This window comes from Aaosphaeria arxii, assembly GCF_010015735.1.
Source record: "Aaosphaeria arxii CBS 175.79 unplaced genomic scaffold BU24scaffold_6, whole genome shotgun sequence".
Classification (NCBI taxonomy): domain Eukaryota; kingdom Fungi; phylum Ascomycota; class Dothideomycetes; order Pleosporales; genus Aaosphaeria; species Aaosphaeria arxii.
This window is the reverse complement of record NW_022983479.1, coordinates 1,308,402-1,326,994: the sequence shown is the minus strand read 5'-3', so window position 1 is coordinate 1,326,994 and position 18,593 is coordinate 1,308,402. Positions and strand designations below refer to the sequence as shown.

Genomic DNA, 18,593 nt, shown 5'->3' with positions numbered 1-18,593 from the left:
GATGGGGAGGCAAATGTGACCTGGGAACAGTTTAGTAATTTGTACGGAGTGTTGTTGCTTAAGAAGCTGAGGTAGGTCAATGTAAGGTTAATGTGATTAGGTAGAACCATAGAACCATAGAAGGCAACCGAATGACGAAGGGTCGGGCCGGACGCGATATTCTGCCACTTCACCGCCTTCGCCCCCAGGACTAGCAACTCGCAAGCACCCATGTCACACGTTTTAAGGACACCTATTCGGCATCCACAATAGCCCATTGACTGTCACTGACTCTGTACTATTATTGCGCGCCGCCGCCAAAGAGATCTCAATTTACTTTGTCTTTCAATCCACCACCAGCTTTCCTTTTTCCTTCTCCTTCTTCTTATTCTCTTCCCTCCCATCTTCGGTCGCCCCATGATACCGCCGCCACTCATTTGATCCTACACCTTAAACCTTAAAAACAATAATCATCCTCTTCGCGATTCTCTTCACAAACCACCCAAGATGTGGCCTTTCGACATCGTCGACTGGCTGATGCTCGCCGTCCCAATCGCCTACCTCTTCGTCCTCATCGGCTCCCTCGCCGTCTTCAGCTCCCTTTATCGCAAGCGAAAGGCCGCCAGCGCCGCCTCCCTCGAGCCATGGTTCCCCCCGCACCTCCAGCGCAACGTCTACATGTCCCTCCTCCACATGGAGAACCCCAAGGTCCCGGACAGCATCCTCAAAGCCGCATTGTTGCGAAGAGCAACTGAGGACATCCACCGCATCGTGCAGGTCAGGAATGCGAAGCAAGCGCTACAGGTCCTGCTGCAGAGGGGCAGCGTCGGGGATGATTTGTGGAAGAGGTTTCAGAGGGCGGAGAAGGAGATCGAGGAGGAGTTGAGGGATGTGGTCAGCGAGGTAAGTCGTCTGTCTTCGACATTTCAAATCGCAAATGTCTACCCGTCAAATGTGATATGCTAACAAAAGGTTTCAGGCCAATGCATTCGCACCGAATTGGGGTCAGACTATCTTCCAATCCGCTTCAGAAATGGCACAGAACACACACATCCGGGAACGCCTGAACGATATATTGTCTACATCACAGTCCGAGAAGGAGTGGTGGGAGAAGCGAAAGGCGACCATCCAGTCGGAATTCATGAAGGAGCTAGATGATGAGAAGGAGGCGAGCGTGGTCAGTCCTGTCAAGGGTAGCGATGACGATGCTGTCCTCGTTGAGGGTGGTGGTCCTGCAGACTCGCTGAAAGGCAAGAAGAAGAAGGGAAAGAACTGAGTCGAACCCAGAGATGGGACTTATGATAGGAGAGAGATGAATGAGGCCGCAGTGGAGCCGGCACACTCGTAGGAGCAGCGCATAAACAGCATTACTATTGGCTGCGAAAAACGCAGGATCGAGGGAGGGCAGGACAAAGGTGTATAGACAGACGTATCAGACATTGCATTGCCGGCGTTGAGGAATTGGAGTTTGACACGGACAACCGTGGAATCATCTCCCCACCTGGCGCTGGAAAGAAGCGGCGCAAACGCTTCTCGTGTACGAACACATTTCGAGTTTTATTTTTCCTTTCAATCAGACTTTTGATATTCTCATCTCAGGTGTTTGTTTCCTTGATGTGCTTTAAATTGCAATGCTACTTGACGCCATTTGACCTTACTTAACCCAGTGAAAGCCAGACATGATAATACACTTCCCACCTTATAATAATAGTCTAGAGACCGAAACGTTCTCATACAATCAAATTTACATTTCCCCTCGTGACATCCCCTTTTACTTCCTCTGGGGTCCGCTGACACCAGCTCCGATGACGCTTGGCAACTCCTCGCTGCCCATTGAGTACAGCATTCCAATGGCGCTACTGATCAAGAAAGCAATGATCACACCGGTGGAGACGAACAGCCAGAATGGGGTAGAGATGTCCTTCTTTTGGCAAGCGGGTCCGCCCCAGTACGTCGTCCTCTTGCGCTCCTCCATACCATCTCCCCCGACGAACTCCACGGTAGGCTCACACTGGCAGTGCCAGCAGTCGACACGTCCGGTACCCTTCTTTCCTTTTCGATTCACGCAACCTCCGTCGACACCTCCGTGGCTGCTGCAGTTGTTCGTCTGCTGGATGCAGGCATCTTGAGATGAGAAGCAAGACGGGAGTATTCCTCGAATGGGTGCTCCTGGTTTGGCGGCAGAGATGATTGGGAAGTCTTCCAAGTTGCTGACCTTGGCCTTGGGGGGTTGGGAAGGCTGCGAAGATGATGGAGATAGGAATTCTTCAGTCTTGGGGCGGCGGAAATCGGTATCGCGGGGAATGTCAAAAGCGCCATATGGATTAACGTCGCGCTTGCTCTTAGGGCCAGATGGCGGCATGAGAACAACTGTGATGGGCCAGCCCTGCTCCCCAGAGGCTACACTCTCCTCCAACAGACCCGAAAGCGCCTTAGCAAGTTCGGAGCTGGACAGCTCGTCCTTCTTGACTGCGTGGAACGTGCTCAGGTACTCATTGTGAATACCAACTGCCTTCAATGGTTTCAACCACTTTTCGATGGTGATTCCGTCGGTGTATGTTCGTCCAAAAGCATCCTCTTTCTTTGGTAGCGATTCCGCTTGCGTGGCGATGGCGCGAATCAGGCGGTCGTTATCAGCTCCAGAGGGAGGGTCTGCGACCGTGAATTGTGCGGAGTAGGCTGAAGAATCGGAAATAATGGCTAATACAGATCGTCAGTTATTCCTCCAGCTTGGATGATTATTTTGGTATCTACCTGATGCATCTTCCACATCATCAATCCACACCAACACCCGGGCCTCTGACAGATCCCGTTCATTAGAGTTATCTCCTCCAAGGAGTGTCTGTGTCCGTCCGGAGTATGCGTTAAGCTGTTCAATGGCCTCTTCACTTGGGTCATCGATCGAATGGAACTGCGAGACGCCCAATCGTTGCGCCAGAATCCATCTTGCGGTCTCCGGGGTTACTGACGATTGCAGGGGCGCGGCTTTGGCAGAGGCGGGATCATAGACAAAGACATGGCCAGCCTTCGATGCTGCGGACGCGGAAATAAATAGCGAGGACACTGCGAAGCTCCAGGATAGCTTCATGGTGGCGGTGGGTGTGATAACAGCTATCAAGGTTGAAGCTGTAGTTGAGTTAGAGCCAGACGTCAGCGAGAGGCGCGCGGTGCAACTTGAGCTTGGCATGCGATGCACAGACAGTTTTTGCGTCGCGCTATTCTGTCTCCGCCGACCCTCGATAAGTTATTGTCGATGTATAACTTCTAGCCCGTAGACATAACATGCCATTATTCAATAATCGTTATCTTTCTCCCTTCTGCCGAACCGCGTGATCCCTCACTTATTTGACTTGAGCAATTCAGCCCCAGGTTTCCACCACGACTACAGTTCACATGCCTTTCACCACCAGTATATCCACCTCGTAGCCCCACATCTAATACCCTCAACCAGCCATGTTCAAGGCACAGGTCTTTCGGAGAGGTTTCTCAATATGGAGACGGCGGGTTCCAGAGTCCCAAATCATTCGGTCCGCGATCCGCGATGGTCATGAGACGATACAAATACAGCGTGTGCGCATTAATACGCCTTTGATCAGTCGATCGTATGTATATTGCCACATTCGACAGTGACATGTACTGACATCAATCAGACGTATGATAGGCACAGTGGTGACGACTATCGGTACATATCAGTTCTTGAGGTGGCTAGATGACGATGAGGAAGAGGAGAAGACGGATACACAGGTCGGGAGACATCGACAAGGTGGTGCGCAAGTGAATACATGGCAGCAAGTCACTGCCGATACTACATTCGAAGAAGACGAAGAGGATGATGATGTTCTGCTATTCCTACCCACGGGACTTTCACGGCCGAAGCCCCGAGAGTATTACAAAGGCTCAGATCCCGAATGGCAGGGGTTCCTAGAGGTTTCGAGGAATCCGGAACGGGTACGGCAGATTCGACGTAAGTTGTCCTTCGCATTTTCCAAATCAACTAGCTGAATCATTCAGGGGACTTCACTCGAACCGTCCGCGGCGAGGTAGCGCGTGATACCCAGTACAAACGGCTGCTGGGCGACATAGAACAGAACAAGGGCAATGTTTGGATCGATGTCGTCTTCCCAGACGGTCCTCCTCTCGAATATGAACGTCCGGGTATTGAGATCACAGACAACCTGGAAATCCGTCGGTCATTACAACCGGTGCAACATATCCATCATCACCAGTTGCGGAACACACTTATGCCCATCGCCGCGGCAAATGCTGCGTACATGGACATCAAGCGTCGTTTTTGGGTCGCTTGGATAAAGGTCAGAAGAAGCTTGGGCTACCCTGTGAAACTTGACGTCTCAGACTTTGCATATCGACATGCTTTGATAATATCCCAGCCGACCGCATCTCCTTCACCGCGGACGACCAGCCAAGTGCCACAACATGAACCTACGGGACAGTCATCCACTTTATCTTCAACATTCCAACAAGAACCGCAAGGTACATCAGATCCTAGTAAATCCATTCTGGCACGGTACGCTCCTAAATTGCGTATCGATCGAGATATGGTTATAAGTGGAAAATTGTTCCGCAGCATCATGGAGCAAGCACATAGTCAACAACAAGAGCCACCGCCGCGTGGTAATATCATTCTCACAGGTATGGTGGAGGTGGTTGGAAGCCGCGCTACCATTACCTACAATGTGATCGGGCATTATGATGTCAAAACTGGAGAGTTTCAAAATGTAAAGTATTTCCACAGGCTTGCTCGAAGTCGTAAGCAGAGTCCACGTGGCGGACCATAATATTCTGCACAATGGAGCTGGTTGAATCATAGAGGAAGCATTCCGGGCGCTTAGGGAGGTTCATTGCATTGCATCAGCGAGGACGGTATTTCTAGGGCATTTTCAGCGTCATTCGGATTTTAGGGCTCGATGGGAGATTATTGGTGTTCGGGTCTCGTTGTGATACATATCTTACGCCTTCGTTCATAATGAAATGCTTCGATTGCCGATGATACTTTCATTCTAAACGGGCCATCAAACCCCGCAAATACTGAACATCCGCTGCTCCAAGTAACAACGCACAATAGGACGGCGAGTACATCCGTTGCCGAGGATATATTCACAGTGCTTACCGACCCTCTTCTCAACCAGTCCGCTTCAACAAAGGGTCGCATCTCCAGGTCATGCAGTAGCACACGCATCCACCTGCAGTATCACAGAATGGCCATCCGTCAAACGGTGTACAGAAGCACGGGCTATCACATCCGATATGGGAAGATATAGATGGAGCAATGGTCCCAAACTCTCCTACGTTTCCTTCCCTTGGGAAACACTCTTAAAACTGGACTTGGGTGGCCCACTAACATCCAAGACAGACCTTTAAATCATGGCCCCAACACTGAACGCCAGGTCAATAGTCATCTTCATATCCGCATCAGTCTTCCCATCTTCAACTTCCGCACACACACACCCATTCTCAGAAGACCCCAACCCCACCGAACTCATCCTCTCCATCGGCACATTCATATCCGTCGCCCCTAGCTTCATCATCCCCCTCGACACAACCCAAAACCTCCTCGTCGACAGCATCTCCCCAACCCCGACTCGGAAATTCCATTTCCCCTCCATGAACCCCTCCAGCACACTCCTTTCCACCCAAGCCTTCGCCGTCGCCGGCGTCTCAACCCACAAAGCCGCGGCTACGGAAACGCCGAACATCGACGACATTATTGGCAAGACGGTCGTCTCGATCTCGCATGCTGGCAGCACCAGCGCTCCGCCTTCCCAGCAGAAGGCATCGCCTAACAGCAAGATCGAAGATAACGAGCCACAGGGCAGACAGGTTCTCGTCCTGAGCACGGTGCTTGCGTCTGTCGCCGGGACGTTGGTTGGACTGGCAGTGATGTGGTATTTCCTAGCGAGGAGGAAGAAGATGAGGAGGCGTATGGAGAGGGAGGAGATGAAGAAGGAAGGGGATATCCAGAGGATGAGGAGCGTGAATGGGAGGCCCGCTTGTGAGGAGTGGAGGGGCGATGCGGTGAAGGATGATGGGCCGCCGGTTCTGGTGCTCGAGGGGTTGGAGAAGGGTGTTGGGTTTGATGTCAGGGTCCAGGGAAGGAGTTGAGTTAGGAAAGGGGATTTGAGGGATGGGTTGAAGGAGGTAAGGGTTTACGATGGTGGTGTTGAGAGTTTGCTATCAAGTATGGGATATCACTATATTGGATTCGAAAGCCTTGGGTAGTGGAGAAACCCATTAACGTGATCAATGATTGAACTACTTTTTTTCTTAGAAAAAACATACACATGAAGAATCAATGAAGAGGGTGTGTGTGTTTTTAATTCAGCGCGGTGCATATATTCTTTATTTTCATTGTTGTATTTAGCAAATCGAAATGTTTTAACATCATGAGCATCAGCCAATGCCCTCGTTCCACGACACCACAAACATACAAAGTGTTTTCATACCCATGATAGAATCAATAATACAAGGCCATCATCACTCCAATTGAAACATTTCAACGGTATGTTGGAAGATATCGAAGCCAAGTCGACAAGGTGGACGTTAGTGATGCTGAACATGCATAATGGTCCGTGCACATATCTGCGTACCAATACATGATATTGTAATCTCAAACCTGTCAACCTCCAAGCCAATATGATCTTCCAACATGGCCGTGAGTGAAACCGATGCCCAATAAAATACTATATCTAACAAGAAAAGAAATATGACAGTGTCCACATCTCAAAAGGCGTCCTCCTCGGCATGGGCGTCTCTGGAATTGTCGAGAAACCTCTTGATTCCGCCTATGTAATCAAGACGCCCTGCCCGGGAGAAGACTACGATCAGTGCAGGAAAGACCTTGATCTCGAGAGACGGGTTTATGAGTTACTAGGGAATCATCCTCGACTTTTGAAGTTTTACGGCCAGGATGAAGGGGATGGGTCGATTAAGTTAGAGTATGCGCTGAATGGGACGTTAAGGGATTACATTGCCGAACATCAACCTAGTATGGATGAAAGACTCCGTTTCGCAACAGAGATCACAGAAGGATTGGCCGTATTGCACGAATCAGGAGTCGTGCATTGTGATTTAAGTCCTCGAAATGTCCTCGTTGACGCGGAGATCGGGTTGAGGATTGCGGACTTCAGTAGCGCCTCTATTGATGGATCACCGTCTTCTGCCGGAGGCTCTGTGAGATTTCAGATTCCACGAAACAACCCTTGGAAACCGACATATCAGGACGACATATTCTCGTTAGGTTCGACTCTTTTCGAGGTCATGACTAGCGCAGGTCCTTACGACGGTTTGGAAAGTTCAATGGTTATAGAGCGTTTCAGAAGCAAACAATTTCCAGATTCGAAGGGTGTAATTCTTGGAGACATCATTCAAAAATGCTGGAATCTCCATTATTCAAGTCTATCTGATGTATTACCAGCTTTACAGAAAGCCGTAGACCTAGGAGACCAGAATCAATCCACGTAAAGCCTCGATACTATCATATCCTCGCTTTAAATTCATGTTTGAATTCATGTTTGAGAATATCCCTCGTCACGATGAAGTGGACATTGCGTTCGGGAAGTCCTTTGACCCATTACTTTCTCGGTCGGGTTGGGACAGATCGTGCCCGTACTTGCGGCTGTAGCGCAGTATGATATCGTTCGTTTTGTCGAGTTGCATGCAGTTGAGCACATCGCGTACTTGGTTGTCGTGATTAGAATTTCACACATCCTATCTAAAGTGAGATTTAATCACTAGCTTAGTATTTTGCGACCCTTGTGAATCGATTTTGTCGTAGCCACCTACCTCTGAAGCGTACGCATGATGTGCGTAGGTTTGTCTGGGTAGAGTAGGAGTCGATTACGTCGGAGAAGGCTGAGTCCATTTGGTCTCCAGGCTGCAGTCATGCGCAACAACCTCCCGGGAACTGTCTCGTGATAGTTGAGATCAGCATTGGCGAGACGTCTCTATGCAAGCAACCCGATTCGGCACATTATTTGCTATCACTGGCTGTACCCTGCGCTGAGGCGGGCACAGCTCAATAAGTGTTCTGTATTGTAGATACTATATCCTTCTTTTTGGTTTGTTCTGAGATCTATAGGTGGATGCTGTCCCCTCTATATATGATGGAAGGCTGTACTCGTTTTGTGCCCTCATACAAAGCCTCGCGTAACACTTCAAGTGGCACAACTGACAGTACTCTTATTCATGGCCGTATAGATGATATCAGCCATTCCGAACCACGAGATCAGCCATCGTAAGGTTTTACACTCATTAAGGAGTTACTCACTGTTTATCATAACTAATCATGACAAACCAACTGGCCAGGTTTCCCGCCATTTAAGACGTGCGGCGATGTCTTATTCGAAATACCTTCATTTCAACAGCATTGACTCTTAGCATATTATATGGACTTGGTGAATCACATTTCATCTGCCGAACTCTCCGAACCCGTTCTATCATGTAGCTTTCTTCCTGTAATCTAGTCTGATTGGCTTTTTTGGACACTTGATGATTGCGCCTGAAGTTTGGAACCACCTAATGCTTGTCCCATGTCCATTAACGAGGACTTAAGAGTAACATGCCGTAGAATGTCTTAGTTTGAAATCTGTTAAAGCACAATAATACATGTCAACAATCAAGATACAACATGTACGACTGACATCCCAAGAAGTTCGAAACAAAATACTCAACTATTTGCGCATCGAGCAAAGTCTGATCGTTTTATGATACCCTCCACGTCATCTCGATGTCCAAGTACTACGTGTTCTAGTTCTATTGACAGAGACGCTGAGAAACATCTCCTACACGTTACTTGTAAGAGAACCTGTCAAAAATTCGCCTTCTCTCACTCGAGACCTTGTATCTTCATTCGCCAATATGTCCACAAGTTAGACCATTGAGTCATTCCCTGTGTAGGGATATACCTTTCCATACCGTTCTGAGATCTTCCCCTCATGCTCTACCGTACACCACCCGTATCCTTGAAATCAACCTCACCTCACCTCATCCCATAATCCCACTACCACAATTCCTATTACCATTGTAAGTAGGCAACGAATGTAATAGCACAGAGTATTAATTCCCCGTAACGGTCGACTAGTTCTCGCTGGTAAGGAGCATTACCACATCCGACCTCGACGCTGCAGGGTTGACCTCGCACGGAGAAAGATTGCTGTTTCATGCCCTGGAAGGAAACCCCTTTCAACGAGGTGAGTGAGTCGACGACGTCCAAGCGTTTCCGAGGGGAGTCAAGTTTCTGAGGAAAATGTTTTTGTTTCTTCTGGTACTTATGTTTCAACATGCTTCTTTTTCAACCAGTTGCAAGAAATTGGTTGGACTTGGTGTTTTCGAAGCCTCAAGACTATCTCCCGCCAAAGCAGGACGGACTATCAGAATGCCGACAACGAGGCGATGCCTGGAAGAAGGGAAAGGATGAATGCTAGACAACTGGTCGACAAGAAACTACCACCTACTTTCAAAAAGATACTCGCCATAATTATGGGACCACATAACCAACCTAACCCTGTCCTGACTGGCCATCCTCCACACTCGCCCTACAACATGCACGCATACACCCATCTACGGGGCGGCGAACTGCAATGATTCATACGAATATGTAGTCTCAAAAACAGCACACACATGCAATTAAGACCTATATCATTACATTCGAAGTAATAACAAACACATAGTACATAACCCAACCCACCCCCTCCCTTCCCCTCCCCTCTTCTTCCCTTCCCTTCCCTCCCTTCACGCGGTGAACACCACCACCACCTTTCTCGCCCGTCAACCACCACCACCACCACCACCACCACAACAACCAAACATCAAAAACCCCTGAAACCAAACACCTCCATCTCCCCATCGAAAATGTCCACCACCGCCAGCACCACCACCAACAAAAAAAAGAAACCAAGCATAAAGCCCCTCCCCCCTTCCCCCCCCTCACCCTCAAGCTCCCGCCCGTCATCCCCAACAACAGCAATCCCCCACCGCCCCACAACCAGCGCCACCGAGAACCTCCTCACGTCGAACCGCCGCACCGCGTCGGCTAACTACATCGCGGCCCAGCGCGCCGAGCAAGCGTACAAAGCGAAGAAGCGGTCCGCGGGCGCGCAGGTGCAGAGAGTGGAGGCGAAGGAGCATTTCAGGCGTGCGGGATGGCATTTGAGGGAGGGGGGGAGGTGTTTGTGGGGGTGCGTGAGGGCGGGGCCGTGGGTGGTTAGGGGGTGGATTGGGGGTTGGAGGGAGAGGGGGGAGAGGAGGAGGGTTGAGAGGGATTTGGAGAGGAAGAGGAGGTTGGAGGAGAGGTTGAGGGGGAGGGAGAAGAAGGTGGAGGAGGATGGGGAGGGTGGTGACGAGGAGGAGAAAAAGGAGGGGGAGGAGAAGAAGGAGTGAGGGTGTTTGGGACGTCGTGGGCGTGGTGCTCAACAACAATCTGTGGAATCTGTTCTTTTCTTTTGTCATGTGGGTTGGCAATTCGACTTTATTTGTTTTAATCTCTCCGATCACTATTCCCATCTCTTATGTTTCAAAACTTTTGCGATCCATATAAGTCATATGGCATAACGGACGGCGCTCAGGGGTATCATTAGATAAACCCACCAGCTCCAACAGGTCACTGAGCCATTCATGACACCAGCCATTAATCAACCATAATTGTTCAAACCTCAAGTCTTGAGAATCTTTCGACTTACCTCGTACTCGTACAAAAAGCCACACCAATCCTCAAACAATACAAATCCTCTTCCGATTCGCCCTAACCTTCCCCCTCCCCATCACCTTATCCCTCTTCCTCTCCCCCGACCTCCCCTTCGGCCAGAACCGCTCGAACATCATCCCCGACCCCACTCTCTCCCACCTCGTGCCCTTGCGCCGCACAAGCAACACGTACAGCACCTTCTCTTTACCAAGCCTGTCTCTCAGGTCCTCGGCGCCAGTTTTTCCCGGGGAAGAGGAAGCGGTGGTGGTGAGGTGGCCGTTGCGCTCGAAGACTTCGAGGATCGTTTGGAGGCTGTCGCGGACGCGGTTCCAGGGTTTGAGCTTGATTCTGTACATTTTTATGAGGGCGTGGGGTTGGTGGGGGCCCGCAGAGGACGAGGAGGAAATGGAGGTGGTGGTGGAGAAGGAGGACATGGAGGAGAATGTGGAGGACTTTGATAGCGGTAGGAGGGATGCGTTGTTGATGGTGGCTTGCTGGATTATGGAGTCGTCGGGTGCGAGGGAGAGGTATCCGGCTATGGAGTTGCTGCCGCGGGGTCGGAAGAGGATCTCTGGGGTTGTTGTCGTGGCGAGACGGTGGGATGTTGATGTCGATACGACGAATTTGTCCCAGTCTGCGCGCTCGGCTTCGAAATCTAGTGTGTTGACTGGTTGCGGGGAGACGTCTTGGTCGGATTCAGCTGCTGCTGCTGCTGCTGTGACGGGTTTGATATTGATGCGGATCTGCTGCCCAGACTTATTAAACAGCCCCTCGCGGGCAGACTTATCCAGCACGGTCGTAGACAGCGACTTCTTACCCGCTGTCGTGCTCGTGATCTCGACATTCCTGATCAACGAGTGCAGCGGCAGCTTGACGGCGGAGTTCTTGCCTACGTTCGAAGTGTTCATCATCCACCCGACCCACGACCACGACGGGAACCCCTCTCGTCTCTTCTCTAGGAGCGGAAGGAGAGTGGCATTGGCCGCGGCCAGATGGCCTTGATCGACATTCGTGTTCCAGAGCATCGAGTAGCCAAAGAAGCTCGACAGCAGGCCGTGGACGACGGGCTGCCCGTTGCACCACTGCTCCAGGATAGACGCGAGCCCTGCGAACGCATTCTCGATGTCGCTCTGGAAACTCAATCGCTTCGAGCAGTACTGCTGCACCATGGAGACGTATGAGTCTAGCACTACGTGCTCGCAATGTGGCAGGAACCACTGCGGTCGCAGGTCGATCAACCCCCACGAGAACTCCCTGTGGTCGTGGATCGTCTCCTTAGGATGGGACTCGGAGCGCCGGGAGACGCCGCAGTGGAAGACGAGCTGGTGCTCGGTGACGAACAGCGTGCGCTTCGATACGATCAGCTCCTGAAATGCCCATCCCCGCGAGTCATAGACGGTCCCGAACAGAATATCGTCCTTGGTGACGGGGAGCTTCAACGACATTAGATACCGGCCCTGGACTATCGACGTGACTCTCGGTTTACGGGTGCCCGGCCTGACGCCCGAGAGCGGCGCGTTGGCGTCCTTGCCGCTGATCGCCACGATCGTGAGTTCCGCCTGCGAGAAGATGATGTCCATGTCGGCGAGATGCTGGTGCTTCTTCGCGGAGTCCTGTATGATGGAGAGGCAGTCCACCCACAGATACCGCACGCCCATCTTTCGCGTCAGCACAATGGCGTCGGACACCGTCTGCGGGAGCACCATGTCCTGCTTCAGCGATCCGGGCTGCTGGAGCTGCGAAAGGTTCTTCGACGTCGTGGTCGTGGTGATTGCGTTCCCCCAGACGTAACTCAGCGCGAAGTACTGGCTCGACGTCGACGTCTGCGTTATGCATTCGTCAAACACGTCCACCAGTATCACGTCTATCGGCGTCGAGTTCCGCAGCGGCAGCTCGCGGTGGTTGCAGTGCTTCCCGTGCATCTTCTTGCAGTGCTCGAGCCAATTCGTAGGAGTATCGACGTTAATCGTCTCGGGCACGTCGACCGGGGGCGCGCTCGTAGATGCACCGATGGACTGTCCACACCATTCATCTCAACGAACAGTACTCCAACAAGGGGAAACGAAGATCAAACTCACCACCTTCCCAAGCGACCTCAAACTCCCGAGATCCCTAATCTTCGTCGTCGCATACTCATGCGTCGAAGCGCAAGCCTGGAACGACACACCCACACCCATGCCCTCAGCCCTCCCCTTCTCCCCCTCTCCCCCTTCCTTTCCCGCAATAACAGCGACATCAAGATGCTCACCAACCATCGCACTAACAACCAACCTACAACACGGACACCCACCCACAACCCTCTCACTCTGCCTCCCGACCACAAACTCCCTCCCCTTAAACACCTCCCTCGCACAAAACGCACACAACTCCAACTTCCCACTACTCCTACCACCAAGCCCCCCCTCCCCAACCCTCCTCCTCTTCCCAGCAACAAGCTGCGATATCCTGACCGCCGCCTCCGCCGCCTTCCTGCGCTTCGGCGTCCTCATCCTCGGCGTTGTCTCCTCCTTCCCGTCTCTACCTTCTTTCTCTGCATCGTCAATGGCGGCACTTTTCCTCTTCCGTCCCTTCGACGGCGAAGGCGTGGTAGGTGAGGTGGTGGTAGGAGACGCGGGCGCGCAGTTCAGCAGCTTGCGCACTGTGTCCATGAGCGCGCTTGTCGCCATGTTTGACTGCTTTGCTCTTATCAATGCCCCGTTTTCCTTCGGGATTCCTCGTTAATTCGAAGCTTTCTTCACAACCGATCCGAGTTCTCGCGTCGGCGAAGAATGCGATGCGACGAACGTCGAAAAAAGGCTCCGGTCAACGACGTTCGGTGAGAAAGCGGAGATGTCAGCAGCAGCGAACGTGAGCGCAATTGGGGAAGGGATGGGAGGAGGGGGGGTTTCAGCCCCCGCCAACCCCCCATAAATAAATCCTTCGTGCATGGTCGGTGTGCCGGGGTCATGTTGTGGCGCATCGCTGCATTGGTTCAGCTGAGAGAGCGGGTGAGCGAACGGTGAGGGTGAGATGGGATAGATCAATAGATCAGCAATTTTATCTTGGGTAATTGGGTGAGGGTGAAGATGGGGTAATGAATCTATGGTGGGATTGAGAATAAAATCTATTGATGTCATGTGTAGAAATAGTAGATGGTGGAGAGGAGGGAAGGCAGGAGCGATGGTGCTGCCGCGATACTGCGGCTGTTCTCATCGTGAGGGCCCCGGGATGAACTCTCGCTTGTCAGCAGAACGACAAAATGTTTAACCAACGAGGGATCTCCCTGCGCTGGATGAATCTATATCACCGTCAATAGTGTCCAGCGTATCGCGGGGAGAACAATGATCGGATGTGGATAAGATGAGGTATATATATTTCATTCATGACGGTAGTAATCAAAAAGGGTTGGCGTGGAATGCACTGGATGATATATCCCAAGCATTCGCAATCATACACACGTACATACAATGAAGAAGAGTCTTCCTCATATTGCAAAGGGCTCTGCCTGGCAGGACAAAAGAGATATCAAGCATCCGTTAATGGCAGCCCATTGCATGCCAATATTCCCGTGTACCCAGTGTTCGATCTATACGAAAATCAAGAAAAGGAAGAAGAGAAACAAGATTCCCTCCATAGGTAGTGGCATGGATGGGATTCTCATCGGTCGTCAAAAAACTCATCAGTCTAAAATATGTCCTGTCGAACAATTGCGTAGATCGTAAACAGCGTGCCGGACAGTAGGAAAATGGAAATGAAAAGGCGCGCGTCGCTTTGCCCGTGGGCAGAAATGCGAAAGTATTCTCTCGTGTCGCAAATGATAACCGAAGTTGCGAAAACAAAAATCATAAATGGTGGTGATCCGGACATCAACACCGATCAGGGAAAAGAAAAAGAAACCATCGATCCAATGTGGAAGTGATGGAGTTGGTATGTATGGGGTGCGTGGGTGAGGAAAAAGCACATGCGATTGCGTCAAAGATGGCGCCATCCCAGTCATCCTTGATTCCAGGGGGCCCAACCCAATATAAATAGAAGCTCGCGCTGCCGCCTCCCAAAGACTCGTGTTAGAAGGGAAACGATGTCCTGCTAGACGTAGGATACTGCCGAACGCCGCTAACGAGAGCGAGGAAAGAGGAGGAAGCCGCACCAGCCAATTGACATCATCGCGTTCGCTGTTCTATCGTTACGTCTATCGTCACGAACCTCACATCTAGGTCTAAGACGTTGAAATTGAGCGTAAAGCACGACTGCGCCGACTGCGCTCACGGCGTGTCGCCTCGGAGGCTTTGTGACGCACTTGCAGTCGGGCTATCGTAGGATTCAAGGCCTTGCGCATCGTTACCGAAGCCGTGGAAACTGCCGTAGCTCTCGTTACGCCTCAACTCGCCTTCATCGTCCATATCCATGTCCATGTCATCGGGACTGAACCGTGGTGGAGGACCCATGCTGGACAAAGCTGAACGCATGGGAGGAGGCGGTGGTACACCCGCAGTGCTGATTTGCTGTGCTAGGCTGGGCTTCTCGGCGAGGTTGTTGAGCATGGCGCGAGATGTATCGAGCATCTGCACAGCATAGTCCAGGAACTCGGCGCGCTTGCTGCTGACGCTCAAGGTCCAGCGGTACTCGCGGAGACGGGTCTTGTAAAATTCGGCCTCCTCTTTCGCAGGTGCAGTGGCCCAGAGAAGAGAGCCAAACGTGCCAATGAGGGTGAAGTTGATCTTGGAGGCAAAGTACCAGAATCCTTGGAGGTGCTCCGGCTTGAGACGATTGACAAAATCCATGGCGGAGATGAGGCGCGTCTTTGCCGCATTTCGGCACATGAAGAATCCGTAGGGATCGTGTGTGGCGTGGTCGAGAGATTGCACGATACGACGATGAAGCGTGATCTCGGTGGCAAAGTAGGCAAGGTGCAAATAACCTAAATCGCGTAAGTGAAATGTTAGGAATGTAAGTGCTATCAACGTACCAGTCGAGGAGAGCTTGTCGTTAGTAGGCGCGACCATCTTGACGCACTTGGGCAGATCCTCATGCCATTTCCGAAGCTTCAACTGGACGTTTTTCGCCCGAGCCAGAATTAATTGTGTCGAGTTCTTGCCAGCATTTGCAAAATCCTGTATCGCTGTTTGTGTATAGAACGTGTCCATAACTTCGGCCATGATCTGCGTCAACCCGATCATCTGCGCAAAAAGGATCTGACCACGCTCGTTGTCGTCCTGGTCGTCTTCGTTCTCCGTGCGTTTACCCTCCGGACTGTCGCCCTCTTCTCTGAAATCTTCGTCTGTGATTGGTTGCACAGCCCAATTTGCACCAAAAATATGCGACGGGCGGCCGTGAATCAACGAACTCCACTTGTCCTGCATATACAAAGCCCAGGCAATTCGCTTCCTCAAGCCACGCTCCCATACTGGGATAGACCAGGAGGAACAATCTAAATGAAGACCCAGTTCTTGACCAATAGCAACTAGCTGCGTTGTCAGACTCCAAGAATCTGCTTCTGGCCGTTGCAACAAAAGGAGACCAGCCTGAATGGTGGAAAGTTTCGGCCTATCCATTGCGAGAGAAAGAGACTTCATAGCAACAGCTTCGAGACGAGAGGAATCGGGTTTGGGATACGCTGCAAGTTTCGGGTTATATGACCACCAATTAAGAGCGAGAATGTACATTCCAGCGATCAGAGAAGGTGCAAAGGAGCGATCTCCACTTCGATATCTCTCGATGAATAGATGCTTTTGGATGATGGGGAAGTTTGGATGCACGATCCGGAAGTACAGTTCGAGCAGGGCAGGGCCATGGGGATGGACAATGTGCTCGACCTGCCTCAATGACTCGACCTCATCGGCATAGTCTTGTGTGTTTTCGTCAGGGAGCATGATGAAGCATTCATGGTCGTTCACTCGGCGAAGAGTACCTAGATCAAAAGTAGACTCGTTCCGGGTATCGAATTGCGATAGTCCGATCAATAGAGAGTCGAATGGAGAACTGAGGCCGATATATCGACTATGTTGACGTCGCTGTAGTCCCAATGTTTCGCCCAAATGGGGAAGATAGGAATGGGCCAATGAGGATTGAGGCGGTGGAGGGCTTGGCGCAGTGGCGGTGATCGTGGGCGTCGGCAGCGCTAGTGGGGGCGGCTCTGCGTCAACGGATCTACTAGCTTGGGTTAGCCACAGCTGCGGCGCCTATTTGCACGCGACAATGGAAGGAGGTATAATATGATAAATGCATCATTCAATAATGATGGGAAGTAAAGAAAAGAAAAGATGCCAGATGCAGCTTGGTTGTAGAGTGCCGTGGAGAGTGCTAGCTGCAGTGAGGGGTAACAATGATGCTCACGAGCCTGGACATTCGCCGAAACATACTGGGCATTCTCCATTATGACGTAGGGAAAGTGAAGACAACGATCAGAATGAACGGAGAGCGTAGACGTACCTTTTCTTCGTGTTGTTTGGTGAATCCTTCTTATCGGCGGGGTCCACGACCTTGCGCTTCCTGGGCAGTGGGCTTTGAACAAAAGTACACTCTTGCTTGTGGAATTCGCACAGAACACACAGGACGGCACCCTCGTGTATCACGCAACGACTCTTCCTCCTCCGGCAGGCGTCACAGGGTCTCTCTCTTCTTGTGCGGATGTTGGCGACCGGGCCGACGGTGTTGGAGACGGGCTTGCCAGAGGGGAGGTTCTCTTTGCCTGGGGAGGGTTTCTGTTGCTTGCGAGGGCGGGCGGCAGCGATGGGGATAGGAGTAGGACGTGGCATGGCGGGCTGTATCGCCACGGCGGTAGACATGTTGATAGCGGTGGGCGACGCCGGGGACAGATGCGAGCTACGTAGCGATGGTTCGAGATAAGGAACGAGCAGCGTCACAGGCTAGGGTCGACCAGGAGGCCGGGAGAAATAGGATAAGAGTCGACTGCATGGAATGCGGGTAAGCGGGTTATTCATGAGCGGGCCGAGCAATTGCTTGCTTGCTGGCTGGTTGGCAATGGGGTTGGGTTGTGGGGTGGGGAGATAGACGGGGGTGGAGGGAATGGGAATAAGTTGTAGGAGAGGAAGGCAAGATTAGGTAGGTTGGCAGGTAGGCAGGCGGGTAGAAAGGCAGCCAAGCTCGGGCGATAATCAGGGAAGGGAAAGGAAAGGAATAGGAAAGATGGTCGAGCAACATGGGGAGAGGATCAAAACTAACCAGTTACACAAGAGTATGTGTGATGTATTGTCCGTATGTCGGATGTGAGGTATATGGCCAGATCGGGATGTGGGCTGCGCTTATCGCGTGGGTGGATAATGCGATATTGTTGATTCGGTACCACCACGAGTATATGCCTTGTGGAAGTGGAGTGGAAAAGTAATAAGAGAAGAAGAGGGGAGAGTCGAAGAATGACGGTAACGTAAAACGTTAGGATTGAAGGCGCGATGTAGGTAAGAGCAGGTAGTAAGTAGTGTTGATATGTAGATAAGTGGTTATTTCCTGAATGAATGCTAACGCGCACTTGTAAGAGGGATTTGGTAATGGCGTAACAAGAGTGGTGGAGCCTTCCGCGGTATCGGCCTAGCCAGGGACGGACGGCGTAGGCTGAGATGGAGCTGGAGCTGGAGCTGGAGCTAGAGCTTGAGATGGAAGGTTCCGATATCAAGGGCCAAGGTTTCCTGTTCGGGCAGAGAGCAGAATGAGGTGGTAGATGCTACGTGCCGTCATTGAAGGTCGGAACGGAGAGGGCGCGGCGCAGACTGGGGTTTGGTCGATTGCGGCGCAAGCGAGCGCGGCGAATGTGGTGAAGAGGATCGATGCTCTTGGAATTGATGATGAGGATGCGAATGGTGACTAGGAAGTGCCTGTAGTAGTGGATGGGAGCAGTGGCATAACTGGGGTGCGTGGGCGAAGAAAGTGGGAGGCCGAAAGGATGGCGGTGGAGGAGGAGGAGGAGGAGGAGGAGGAGGAG

General features: G+C 51.6%; 9 protein-coding genes across 9 annotated transcripts; 5 read left to right on the top strand and 4 right to left on the bottom strand.

The window, feature by feature from the left end:
• Nucleotides 1-241: 241 nt before the first annotated feature.
• Nucleotides 242-1,627, top strand: BU24DRAFT_494007 (uncharacterized protein). Its single transcript, XM_033534009.1, has 2 exons — nucleotides 242-882; nucleotides 959-1,627. The coding sequence occupies exons 1-2, from the start codon at nucleotides 487-489 to the stop codon at nucleotides 1,253-1,255; spliced, it is 693 nt and encodes a 230-aa protein (XP_033381893.1). The 5' UTR covers nucleotides 242-486; the 3' UTR covers nucleotides 1,256-1,627.
• On the bottom strand, nucleotides 1,548-3,090 carry BU24DRAFT_424550 (uncharacterized protein). The gene is made up of 2 exons (XM_033528538.1): nucleotides 2,734-3,090; nucleotides 1,548-2,679 (listed from the first exon to the last, which is right to left on the bottom strand). The coding sequence occupies exons 1-2, from the start codon at nucleotides 3,065-3,067 to the stop codon at nucleotides 1,751-1,753; spliced, it is 1,263 nt and encodes a 420-aa protein (XP_033381892.1). The 5' UTR covers nucleotides 3,068-3,090; the 3' UTR covers nucleotides 1,548-1,750.
• A 209-nt stretch (nucleotides 3,091-3,299) lies between these two features.
• On the top strand, nucleotides 3,300-5,068 carry BU24DRAFT_240180 (uncharacterized protein). The gene is made up of 3 exons (XM_033522271.1): nucleotides 3,300-3,581; nucleotides 3,630-3,943; nucleotides 3,991-5,068. Exons 1-3 carry the CDS (start codon nucleotides 3,433-3,435, stop codon nucleotides 4,773-4,775), a joined length of 1,248 nt encoding a protein of 415 aa, XP_033381891.1. The 5' UTR covers nucleotides 3,300-3,432; the 3' UTR covers nucleotides 4,776-5,068.
• A 293-nt stretch (nucleotides 5,069-5,361) lies between these two features.
• On the top strand, nucleotides 5,362-6,099 carry BU24DRAFT_494004 (uncharacterized protein; the record flags this gene model as incomplete). Its single annotated transcript, XM_033534008.1, has 1 exon — nucleotides 5,362-6,099. One exon carries the CDS (start codon nucleotides 5,362-5,364, stop codon nucleotides 6,097-6,099), a length of 738 nt encoding a protein of 245 aa, XP_033381890.1.
• Nucleotides 6,100-6,624: 525 nt separating this feature from the next.
• BU24DRAFT_424548 (kinase-like protein) lies at nucleotides 6,625-7,476 on the top strand. Its single transcript, XM_033528537.1, has 2 exons — nucleotides 6,625-6,649; nucleotides 6,697-7,476. The coding sequence occupies exons 1-2, from the start codon at nucleotides 6,644-6,646 to the stop codon at nucleotides 7,456-7,458; spliced, it is 768 nt and encodes a 255-aa protein (XP_033381889.1). The 5' UTR covers nucleotides 6,625-6,643; the 3' UTR covers nucleotides 7,459-7,476.
• On the bottom strand, nucleotides 7,247-8,037 carry BU24DRAFT_424547 (uncharacterized protein). The gene is made up of 2 exons (XM_033528536.1): nucleotides 7,780-8,037; nucleotides 7,247-7,708 (listed from the first exon to the last, which is right to left on the bottom strand). Exons 1-2 carry the CDS (start codon nucleotides 7,856-7,858, stop codon nucleotides 7,503-7,505), a joined length of 285 nt encoding a protein of 94 aa, XP_033381888.1. The 5' UTR covers nucleotides 7,859-8,037; the 3' UTR covers nucleotides 7,247-7,502.
• Nucleotides 8,038-9,562: 1,525 nt separating this feature from the next.
• BU24DRAFT_483315 (uncharacterized protein) lies at nucleotides 9,563-10,374 on the top strand (the record flags this gene model as incomplete). Its single annotated transcript, XM_033533280.1, has 1 exon — nucleotides 9,563-10,374. The coding sequence occupies exon 1, from the start codon at nucleotides 9,847-9,849 to the stop codon at nucleotides 10,372-10,374; it is 528 nt and encodes a 175-aa protein (XP_033381887.1). The 5' UTR covers nucleotides 9,563-9,846.
• Nucleotides 10,375-10,600: 226 nt separating this feature from the next.
• Nucleotides 10,601-13,027, bottom strand: BU24DRAFT_240095 (HET-domain-containing protein). Its single transcript, XM_033522269.1, has 2 exons — nucleotides 12,753-13,027; nucleotides 10,601-12,693 (listed from the first exon to the last, which is right to left on the bottom strand). The coding sequence occupies exon 2, from the start codon at nucleotides 12,598-12,600 to the stop codon at nucleotides 10,705-10,707; it is 1,896 nt and encodes a 631-aa protein (XP_033381886.1). The 5' UTR covers nucleotides 12,601-12,693; nucleotides 12,753-13,027; the 3' UTR covers nucleotides 10,601-10,704.
• A 1,892-nt stretch (nucleotides 13,028-14,919) lies between these two features.
• BU24DRAFT_349544 (uncharacterized protein) lies at nucleotides 14,920-17,412 on the bottom strand (the record flags this gene model as incomplete). The annotated part of the gene is made up of 3 exons (XM_033523608.1): nucleotides 14,920-15,575; nucleotides 15,624-16,807; nucleotides 17,087-17,412. 3 exons carry the CDS (start codon nucleotides 17,410-17,412, stop codon nucleotides 14,920-14,922), a joined length of 2,166 nt encoding a protein of 721 aa, XP_033381885.1.
• Nucleotides 17,413-18,593: the final 1,181 nt, after the last annotated feature.

Excerpts from the sequence above, each read along its gene's own strand:
- BU24DRAFT_240180 (XM_033522271.1), top strand. The coding sequence starts at position 3,433 with ATGTTCAAGGCACAGGTCTTTCGGAGAGGTTTCTCAATATGGAGACGG. Across the intron at positions 3,582-3,629 it reads ACGCCTTTGATCAGTCGATC|ACGTATGATAGGCACAGTGG; the intron begins GTATGTATATTG and ends GACATCAATCAG. Across the intron at positions 3,944-3,990 it reads ACGGGTACGGCAGATTCGAC|GGGACTTCACTCGAACCGTC; the intron begins GTAAGTTGTCCT and ends TGAATCATTCAG.
- BU24DRAFT_240095 (XM_033522269.1), bottom strand. The coding sequence starts at position 12,600 with ATGCACGGGAAGCACTGCAACCACCGCGAGCTGCCGCTGCGGAACTCG.
- BU24DRAFT_494007 (XM_033534009.1), top strand. The coding sequence starts at position 487 with ATGTGGCCTTTCGACATCGTCGACTGGCTGATGCTCGCCGTCCCAATC. Across the intron at positions 883-958 it reads TGAGGGATGTGGTCAGCGAG|GCCAATGCATTCGCACCGAA; the intron begins GTAAGTCGTCTG and ends AAAAGGTTTCAG.
- BU24DRAFT_424550 (XM_033528538.1), bottom strand. The coding sequence starts at position 3,067 with ATGAAGCTATCCTGGAGCTTCGCAGTGTCCTCGCTATTTATTTCCGCG. Across the intron at positions 2,680-2,733 it reads TGATGTGGAAGATGCATCAG|CCATTATTTCCGATTCTTCA; the intron begins GTAGATACCAAA and ends GATCTGTATTAG.
- BU24DRAFT_424547 (XM_033528536.1), bottom strand. The coding sequence starts at position 7,858 with ATGGACTCAGCCTTCTCCGACGTAATCGACTCCTACTCTACCCAGACA. Across the intron at positions 7,709-7,779 it reads ATCATGCGTACGCTTCAGAG|ATAGGATGTGTGAAATTCTA; the intron begins GTAGGTGGCTAC and ends ATCTCACTTTAG.